Source organism: Talpa occidentalis, unplaced genomic scaffold, assembly GCF_014898055.3.
Source record: "Talpa occidentalis isolate TD23 unplaced genomic scaffold, MPIMG_talOcc4v2.1 talOcc4.2, whole genome shotgun sequence".
NCBI lineage: Eukaryota > Metazoa > Chordata > Mammalia > Eulipotyphla > Talpidae > Talpa > Talpa occidentalis.
In genome coordinates, this window is record NW_023602073.1 from 152,544,649 (window position 1) to 152,554,569 (window position 9,921).

The following is a 9,921-nucleotide window of genomic DNA, read 5'->3' on the forward strand; positions in this document are numbered from 1 at the left end:
GAGGGGAAGCGGTGCTTGCGTCCCGGGGTGCAGCCAGACCCCTGATGCAGGCACACACAGCACACATGGCACACACACACGTGCACACACCGCACACGCATGCATGCACACACAGCATGCACACACTGGCACGCACCACAGCACACACACATGCACACACAGCACATGCACGTGGGCGCACACCGGCACACACGTGCACACACCACACACACACACGTGCCCTGGGGCTGGCTCGCCCACTGCGCGTGGACACACGCCTGCACACTGCTGCGTGGCCACCATCTGTTAAGCTTGACATTGGAGTCGCTTCATGTGAAACGTCCGCAGCTTTCCTCACGGCAGAGTTCTGGTGGACACTGTCTCCCGCGGGAGCCTGCCTGCGCCGGGACAGCTCTCGCCCCCTCTCAGCCCCTCCTCCAGCCCTTGGGGCAGCCGTCCCCTTGGGATGCTGCTGCCCGGGCCTCACCCTTGTCCCCAGAGTCCAGCCCGCAGACTGCGCTCGGGAGTGTGTCCGGTCCCCGGACACCACTGAGTCGCTCACTACTCAGGACGGGGGCCGCCCGACGGTCCTGTCCCTGGTCACCTGCCTGAGGACCCCTCCCTCTTCGAGGGAGGCGGGGGTGCTGCGCTGGGGGTGCCCTGGCCCCCGGCGACGGCGTGGGTGGTGTGCTCCCGAGAGGCCCCCCGCTTCTTTCTTTCCCTAAGCGACTTTGCGTGTATTAATGCAAACTGACATTAGGTAAGTTCACATGTAAAAAGTCAAACGTCTTCTGACACTTCCTGTGTGATGTGGCCCCCGAGGCGGCCCCTTGCACCGTCATGCGGGCTCCCTGGGGTCTGGCTGGACGGGGGGCGCCGGCTGCTGGTGGGGCGCGTTTGCATGCGGGTCCCCAGGGGGCAGCGCAGCAGCGGGAAACCACGGGGCCCTTCCCTGAGCCACTCGCGGCCCTAGCCCGCAGCCGCCCCCTGGGGTTGGCCCCTCTGCTCCTCCGGAGGCTCCGGCGCTGGCTCAGAAGTGGCAGGAAGCCTGGCTCCGCCGCAAGAGGGAGAGGAGCCGGTTGGCGGCCGGGCCCCGCCGGTGGAGGGCGTGCAGGGCGGGGGCGGGGGGCGCTGGTGGGGGCTAGTGCGAGGCTGAGCTTTGTCCCCCGCAGGCCAGAAGCTCTGGTCACCGGGCCCAGCCTGCTGGCGGTGTGGGGCTTGTCAGCCGCCGGGGAGCAGGCGGGGCCGGCGGGAGCCCCACCCTGGCTCTGGTGGGTGAAGAGGTGAAGCCAGGGCGGCTCCTGCAGGCCGGCTTCCCGAAGCATCCCCAGAGGACAGGTCACTGGCTCCAGGACCTGTGCTGAGCAGTCTGGGGAACAGCGTCCCGAGCAGGCCTGGAGGACACTGATGGGGGCGTCAGCGGCAGCAGCCGCGTGGCCAGCGCCGGCCCCCTTCTCCCCAGAGCGTGTCTGCAGTCTCCCCGCTAAGTGCTGGCACGGCCAGGTCCGGCGGCCAGCTGCGTGGTGCTGGGCTCCCTGCATGGAAAGGCAGGGTGAGGGGTGGCCGGCCGGGCCTGAAGGTCTCAGTGTTTCAAATGACCCTCAGGACGCGGGCAGGCCACAGTCAGCCCCGAGGAGCCGAGACAGATGGGGCGCAGAACCTTGTCCACGGCATCCTCCGAGGCCAGTGGTCAGTCCTCGGGGAGCACTGCCGCCCCCCGCCCCCCTTCCTCCTGCGCACGTGGAGCTGAGGGGTGTGGCCCGTGCCCCCCTTCCACAGAGCTCCAGCTCCAACTCCTGCGCCCGGGTCTGACCCGCTGCCCCACTCGGGTGCTCTGGCAGGATGCGGGGCCTCTGCGGGTCCGGACGCGCCCTCCCTGCATGCGGCGGCTCCTGCCAGCCCTCCAAACTGCAGGTCTGTCTGCAGAGCTCGTGGGCACATCCAGGCCTGGGGGGCAGACCCTCTCAGGGGACAGCCCTGCAAGCTACAGGGGCCGCCGTGCCCTGAAACGCGCCGCCCCCGCCTGACCTTGACCCAGGTCTGATGAAGGCCCGGCCTGGCCCCGCCCCCGCCCATGGCTCTGTCTCTGGCCACTGGGCTTCGCCTGCTCCAGCCGGAGCCTTTCCGGTCACTCGACCCAACAGCCCGATGTTGACGTGACCCGTGTGCAGTGTAGGGGACCGAGACGTACTTCGTGCTAATCTTAGATTTGTAATAATTTGGCTAAAAATCAAGCTCAACTTTAATAGACAGCTGATGGAATGCTGTTTCCGTTCCGACTTGCAGCCATAAAAAAAATTACCAAAAACTTAGCATCTTAAACGACCCAGACTCAGAACCCCGCGGCGCTGGGGTCAGAGCCCCGCCCGCTCCGTCCGTTGAGTTTACAGGGAAGGCCCGGGCCCTGCTCCCCGACATGGCCGCCAGAACCCAGCTTCGGGACCCCCTGTTGGCCACACTGTGTGCCCAGCTCCCAGGCCCACCCTGAGTCGGCAGCCCTCGGCCCGTCCCTCCATCCCGGCAGGTCTGCGGGGTAACCTCCCCCGCCTGTCTGCAGGCCCGGCCGCCTGCCCCCGGGCTGCAGGACACTCGGCCTGGCAGGCCCCGCATGGGGCGTGGGGAGCGTTGCCGAGGACAGCTAGGGCTGCTGGTCCACAGTCCAGGGGACTGGCCATCGAGCCAACCCCAGCGTCCTGCTGCTGGGCCCTCCCTTCCCCTCTGTTGGTCTCTCCACCCGGCCAGGGCCTCTCGTGCCCCGCGGTCCCACCCTGGCCCCACCACAGCTCGGCCCCGCTCGGAGCTTCAGCTCAGCGAGTCTGCACCTGCGTCACGCTCCAGCTCGCGCGTCCCCAGCCTGGGAGCCGGGCCTGTGTCTGTCCCTGGGGGGGGGCAGCAGCTGACGCTGGGGTGGGCGGGGCGACCACGCAGATAAGCGTCGGCCTGTCCCGCTCCTGGCCTGCTCGTCCTCCCTTGGCCGTTGCCTGTTGCAGAGTCCACCTGGGCCTGCAGCATCTCCCGCACCTCCCTGCCCAGGGGCCTGAGACAGGGCTCCGGTGCAGAGGCCGCCCGAGCCGCCTGGTCCTTCCTGAAATGGACCTTCGCGGAGCCCAGCCCACGCTCCCCGGACGCGACTCTCCTCCGCAAAGAGCCGGACCAGCTCTGCAGCCCGGGTGCCTCAGAGCTGGGTGTCCTGACGTGCGTCATCTGGGGCGCCGCCTCCTGCCCCTGGGACGTGTAGCAGGAGGGCGAGGGCTGACACGGGAGGCCGGCGTCGCTGCCCGCCGCACTGGGCTCGGGCGCCGGGGTGGAGAAGCGCCTCCTGCCGCGTCTTCTGGGGCCGCTGTGCCTGCGCCCACGCGGCTCTCAGAGCACCTGGGGGGAGCATCGCTCCCGAAAGACCCCCAAACACAAGCAAATCACGTTGAGAATCCCGCAGCGCTCAGCATGGCTTCAAGCAGCCCACAGGACAGCAGGAGGAGGGTGGGGCCGGAGGGCAGGGAGGCGCGTCCAGGGCTGCGCCATCTTGGCCCCGACCCGAGTTCGCCGAGCCAGTGGCCACGCCCGCCCAGCACCCGCGGCTCGCCAGCGGCAGAGCCTGGACCAGCCCTGAGGGTCCTGCCCCAGGCCTGGTAGCAGGGAGCTCTCGCTGCTCCTCCAGCCCTGGCTCCCGGCGCCCACCGCCCCACGCTGCTCCCTCCGCGGCCCACAGGGCTCCCCGCTGTGAGTGCTGGAGGTGGCCGGATCCCCTGCGGTCACTGCGCCTTGTGCCCAGCCCACAGCACTGATGTCAGCCACAGTCACGTCAGCCCCAGGGCTCCAGCTGTGCCCCTGATGCCGCTGGCACCTGGCTCGCCCCTCCGAGGACGGGACGCGGCTGAGGCCGCTGGGATCCGCCTGCCGTCCTCCACCTGCTGTCCTCGGCCAGCCCTGCCCACGGCCCCACAGCCCTCCCGGCCCTTCTGGACCTGCCGTGGGGCTGGGCCTGCGGCTCGCTCCTCGCCCGGCCCTCCTACCTGCCTAGCAGACGCCCCGGGGCCGCATCAACTGGATCCCAGGGCAGCTGAGCCTCTCCCCAGACTCCCCTGGCCCGGTGGGTGGGTCATGCTCACCCAGGTCAACTGCCCAGCGCCCCATTTGTCCGCTGTACCCCCGGGGCACAGGCACATTGGGCCCACCCCGGCTGACCCTGCCCAGACTGACCGCAGCCTGCTGACCACAGTCCCACAGCACCTCCCTGGGCGTCCCCAGTAACCCTGCGCCTTGCTCCCCTCCTGCTGCTGCCCCAGCTCAGCACGGTCCCCGGGGCCCCTCTGCCTCCCCCGCCTCCCCGGCCCTCAGGCGCTCCCGTCCTAGGCCCACGGCACCCGACAGTCAGGAGCCGGCTTCACGAGGCCCAGGTCACGCCCGCATCACCCGCCCAAGCTCCCGATCAGGCCAACAGCAAATCCCCTCCCCCAGGGTCCGTGCCCCTCGGCAGCCCCAGCATGGCCAGTCACGCCCTGCACACCGCACCCAGGGCCTGTGGACGCGCGACAGCCCCCACGCAGCCACACGCCGTGTCCGGCACCCCCGCGAGCCTCCTGCCCTGTGTCCCGGGGTTTGTTCCGTGGAATCTCGGTGGATGCACTTGAATTTCGCTTGAGGATTTTTGTGCAGATGGACGTCCGAGGACGGAGGGTCACCCTGTCCACCATTGCTCAAGATCGCCCGCCGCAGACGGGGCCGGCACTTTCCCTCCGGGGCACTGTCCACGCCGCCCCCCCAGACACCCGTGGGTTGTGCAGCCGTGACGTGCGGCCTCGGAGGCTGCCAAGCACATTCTCCATCACGGTCACCCGCTGGCCCTGCCCCTCGTGGTCTCCCATTAGCTCTGGCCCTCACAGTCACCCGCTGGCCGTGTGCCCAGTGCTCAGGGGTGGCTCTGTCCGTGGACACCCTGGGCCTCTGGGAAGCCGCTGGGAACGGTCACGTTCTTGGTCTCGCCCCTCAGGTCCCTGCTCTCCTGTGAGCGCTGCGCCGAGCCGAGGGCAGACATCCTTCCCTGGACCCCAGGCCGCGCCCACTGCCGCAACCGGACCATGAGTGAGGTAAGCACGTGGGCGGGCGGCCCGGGCTCCCACCCGCCATGGGGCGCGCCCCTGGCTAACCGCCCTGCGTTCGCTTTCCAGGAACAGACCAACTCCAGCTTCGGCTACTGGGACAGCTTCGACTACGGAGAGCTGGACGCGGAGGACTCGCCCTGCTCCCTGCAGGAGGTCCGCCGCTTCTCCGCCCTGTTCCTGCCGGCGGCCTACGCCCTGATGTGCGTGTGCGGCCTCGTGGGCAACATGCTGGTGGTGCTCACCTTCGCCTTCTACAAGAGGTCCAAGTCCATGACCGACGTGTACCTCCTGAACATGGCGGTGGCCGACGTGCTGTTCGTCCTCACGCTGCCCTTCTGGGCCGTGAACCACGCGATGGGCCGGTGGGTCTTCAACGACGCCATGTGCAAGCTGACCAAGGGCGTCTACGCCGTCAACTTCAACTGCGGGATGCTGCTGCTGGCCTGCATCAGCCTGGACCGCTTCGTGGCCATCGTGCAGGCCGCCAGGTCCTTCCGCGTGCGGTCCCGGATGCTGGCGTACCGCAGGGCCATCTGCGTGGCCGTGTGGGCGGTGTCCGTGCTCACCTCCAGCTGGACGGTCGTGTTCTACGAGAAGTACAAGGAGCACACCGGCGAGGTGTGCGAGCAGCACTTCCCCCGCGTGCCTGAGCCCGTGCGCTGGAAGCTGCTGGCGCTGGGGCTGCAGCTGGTCTTCGGCCTCATCCCGCTGGCCTTCATGGGCGTCTGCTACACGCTCATCGTCCGCACCCTGGTGCGGGCGCAGAACTCCCGGCGGCACCAGGCCATCCGCGTCATCATGGCGGTGGTGGTGGTCTTCCTGGCCTGCCAGCTGCCCCACAGCGTGGTCCTGCTGGTGAAGGCGGCCAGGCTGGGCTCCATGAACCGCACGTGCAGCAGCGAGAAGGCGGGCGCCTACGCCACGGCCGTCACCGAGGCCCTGGCCTTCCTGCACTGCTGCCTCAACCCCGTGCTCTACGCCTTCGTGGGCCAGAAGTTCCGCAGCTACTTCCTGAAGGTCATGAAGGGGCTGTGCTGCGCATGGTGGGGGCGCCGGCGGCCGGGCCTCCCCTGCGGGCGGCTGCAGGCCGAGGCCTTCCCCTCCCGGCAGAATAGCGAGACCGCGGAGCACGAGAACGTGTCCTCCTTCACCGTGTGACGCGCGCGGCCAGGGCCTTTCCCCGGGGGCCTGCGGCTGGGGGCCCTGGGGCTCGGGGGTCTGAGGGCCGCTGTGCCCCCAAACAGGCTTAGGGAGCTGAGCACCACACTCACTGCCGTGAGCACCTGCGCACGCCGCTGCCTGCCAGCCCCTCGCCTCAAGTCACGTGGCTTGAAAAAGCAAAGTTGGAAAATACAAACGCTCTCCCCGCCCCGCCCGGGCGCAAGGCGCCCATCTGACCTGCTGGACGTCCACTGTGGCCGACGATGGGCACCCTGGCCCGAGCAGGACTCTGCCCCTCTGGGCCACCGGGAGCCGGCAAAAAGCCTCTCCACCTTCTAGAGGAAACGGGCTCCAGCCCGATCAGCTGGAAAGGCTTCCCGGGACAGGACGGGCCTGGAGGCGCCAGGGCCAGGGGCTGTGGCCGGCTGGCGTGGCAAGTGTCCCCGCGGAAGGGAGTCCCCGCCCGCCCAGGCCACGTCAGGCCCCCAGGGGCTTCCTGGTCTCTGCTCAGCAAACCCAGTGACAGCGCAGCTCGTAGTGGCAGCGGCTCGAGTCTATCGTTAAAACCAGACAGTCCACCTCCCACGGAGGACAGCGAGCGGGTCCGCGGCGTGTGTCCAGGCCCGGCGGAGACAGGGCGTGGCTCCTCAGGGCTGCACCTGCAGCCAGGCCTGGCCGCTCCCCGGTCACCTGAGCTCCAGGGAGTCGGCGCCGCCGACCGTGCTCGACTCAGGAGGAAGTCCGTGGAGCGAAGGCCGGACGTGCGGGGACCCGCAGGGCGCCTGTCCCGTGTGGGCAGAGCCCCGAGCCCGGCCTGCACCTGCCCCAGCGCGCTCGAGACCCAGCCCTGCCCCTTCTCCGTGCGGTGCTGGCTTCGCAAAATAAAGCTGCTTTGTGAGGCGTGGAGGCTGCGTCCAGACGCGCGTCGGCGAGGGTTGGGGTCGGGCTCCAGGCCCCGAAAGCAGGTCCCGGGGCGCAGCTGGCGGGTCCGTCCCGAGAGGCCCCGGCCCCGGGGGGCAGAGCCCACTGGCCTCAGGGAGGTGAGACTTGCCTCCTAAAGCAGCGGCCTTTTAAAATTTCAGCCGTGGTGACGAAAGCTGTCAGGAAGGCACAGGACCCCGCCCGCCCTCCTGCCCGGGAGCTGGTGCCCGCTGGGATGCCGCTGGGGCCCCCCACAGAGAGGCTCCCCTCCAGGGTGCCGCCCCCACGGCAGCTGCTCCAGACAGCGTCCTCCCGGCCGGTCCACCCTTGTCAGAGCCCCAGCCCTGACCTGTCAGCAACACGCTGGCCCGTCCCGCCGCCCGTGGGCTCTCTGACATCCGCCCGTCGGCTGGCCGGGGACGCCTTCCCGTGGCCCCGGCGGCTGGTGGCGATGGCGCGGTCGGCTACAAGTGAGAGGCCCAGGCCCTGGCAGCCAGCAGGACAGCAGGCCGTGGCGCGGGCTCTGTCTGGCCGGCCCTCGGCTCGCTGGTTTGTTTGCTTCCGAGCGGGAGCGCCTGGTTTTTAAAGGAGCCCAGGAGAGGACACCATTTTCAGACCTTTTAAAATTTCTGGGCACCGTGTGCAAATTCCAGGTGCTCTGTGGCGTGGGCAGCGTGTGGGCAGCGTGTGGGCAGCGTGTGGGCTAGCTGGGTGCTGAAGCCAGCGGGCCAGGGCCGGGGTGGGGCAAGGTTTCGGGCCTGGATCCTCCCAGGCCTTGCCCCGTCCCCTGTGTCCCCCGGGGCTTCCGGCTGCCCGCACGGCCGGCAGCGCCTCCCTGTGTCCCTGGGTTCTCTGTGGGGGTGCCAGCGCCTCGTCTCCCTAAGCGCCCCCAAGGGCATCTCCAGCAGTCACATTCTGAGGGCCTGGGGCTCCCGCCCTCGCCCTGAGAGCTGGGTGCAGCCAGACCGGGACCAGCCGGTTCTCTGAAGGGACAGCCCACCCCCCCCCCCACCCTGCCCCGAGGCTGCGGCCTGCCCGGTCCTTTCCAGCAGGCTGGTCAGAGCTCCCCAGATGCGGGCCCCTTGGGCGGCCTGGCCAGGCTGCTCCTGCACCCCATGGGGGCTCCCCGCCTCCGCGGCTGTCCTGCGGCGTGCTTGGGCCCCAGCCCCGCGGGCCCTGGGCGGCCTCTGGAGGGCGGCGGGCGCCCCTCTGTGCAGCGGCCCTCGGCTTGGGACCGTGGCACATGGTGGTGGAGAGCGAGGCCCCCTGGACCCCCGCAGCTGGCTCCTCCCTTATGTCTGACCCCGCCCCCAGGGCCTGCCCGTCCACGCCCAGGGCCGGGGCTCACGGGGCTGCCCGCACAGCGGCTGCCCGGACGCCCTCACTCGCCACTCTCCACCCCTGCCTCGGGCCCACGGCCGCGCCTCGCTGCTCCGGCCGCACTCGCGGCGGACGGCTCTGCTGCGTGTCCTGGGTCAGCCCGCGGGAGCAGGCCAGGGCCCTCCGCCCGCCTTCCCTCTCTGGCCAGCGTGACCCTCGCGGGCAGCGGCTGCTCCACGCCAGCAGCCCTCGTCGCGGCCGTCCTGTCAGGCAGCAGGGCCTGTGCTGGGAGCTCTGGCCGGCGCGGACGTCCCTCTCCGGCCTCCCAGCCACTACTCAGCCCGTGGCTGCGACCAGGCGCGAGGGCGCCGGGGCTGCGCTCCCGCTGCGTGACGGCCGTGCCGGCTGCAGCCCCCGCCTGCGGTGGGAGCGCGGACTCCGGCGGGGCAGGGACCGCGGTGCCCGCCCTGCAGTGAGGGGGGCGGGGGTGGATGCCAGGACGCTGGGGCAGCGGGGGAGAAGAGAGCAGCAGCCAGGCCCCTCCCACCTGCGTCTGAGGAGGAGGGGGGGGTCAGCGAGGGGTGTACAGGGAGGAGGGGGAAGGGTGTACAGGGGGAAGATGGGGTACAGGGAGGAGAGGGTGCAGGGGGGTGCAGGGGAGGGGGTGCAGGGAGGAAGGGGTGCAGGGTGGAGGGGTGCAGGGAGAAGGGGTGCAGGGAGGAGGGGTGCAGGGAGGAGGGGTGCGGGGAGGAGGGGTGCAGCGGGGGTCCTTCTCTCCCGCAGCCCCCCCGTTGGCCTCTGAGCCGGGCTGTGGAGCAACCATGTCGGCATTTAGCCCGTCTCGTCTCTGCCGCCTCTGGAGGGGGAGCTGGCTCTTGACCTGGACGGGATGTTGGACCCCCGGGTCTGGAGGCCCTGATTCCCGGCAGAGGCGCCCCCCGCCCCCGCCCCGCTGGCTCCCCGCCCCCAGCCCGCTCCCCACGCCCGCGGCGCCCCTGCTGGGGGCCGGCTGAGCAGGGCGCCTGGCTCGGGCGCAGCCACATCCGCGTCTCATGAGGAAAATGTAAACTTTACTTTCGAAAAAGATTATGAAATGAGTAAAGCCCTTCGCGGTGTCCTCGCAGCGCGGGGCGGGGCTCTCAACACAGCGCGGGCAGAGCCCCGGCTGCGAGGTCTCTGCATTTGCTCTTCCTCGCCGCCTCCTGCTCGCGGCCCACGCTCCTGCATTCCTAACGCGACCGCCTGAGGGCGGCTCCCGGGGCGGCTGGCCTGGAGGGGGTCCCGCCTCGGCTGCCTGAGGGGGCATGGCCACCTGCCCTGTCCAGGACGCACCAGCAGGGCCTGGGCGGCAGGGACCCTGTGATGGCTTTTCTGCTTTGCCAGGCTGGACATAGGGGCAGGGAGAGGGGCAGAGTGTGGCCAGGGCGGTGCTGGAGCA

The 9,921-nt window shown here is 70.0% G+C and overlaps 2 protein-coding genes across 2 annotated transcripts in view; one reads left to right on the forward strand and one right to left on the reverse strand.

The window, feature by feature from the left end:
• MPC1 (mitochondrial pyruvate carrier 1) overlaps positions 1-1,341 on the reverse strand; it is a 197,826-nt gene extending 196,485 nt beyond the window's left edge. Inside the window, exon 1 of the mRNA XM_054697974.1 lies at positions 1,337-1,341. The gene's annotated coding sequence lies outside the window, so the exon portion shown is untranslated. The remainder of the gene's footprint in view (positions 1-1,336) is intronic.
• Positions 1,342-2,395: 1,054 nt separating this feature from the next.
• Positions 2,396-6,239, forward strand: CCR6 (C-C motif chemokine receptor 6). Its single transcript, XM_037518804.1, has 4 exons — positions 2,396-2,456; positions 2,970-3,174; positions 4,970-5,066; positions 5,148-6,239. The coding sequence occupies exons 1-4, from the start codon at positions 2,396-2,398 to the stop codon at positions 6,237-6,239; spliced, it is 1,455 nt and encodes a 484-aa protein (XP_037374701.1).
• The last annotated feature ends 3,682 nt before the right edge of the window (positions 6,240-9,921 follow it).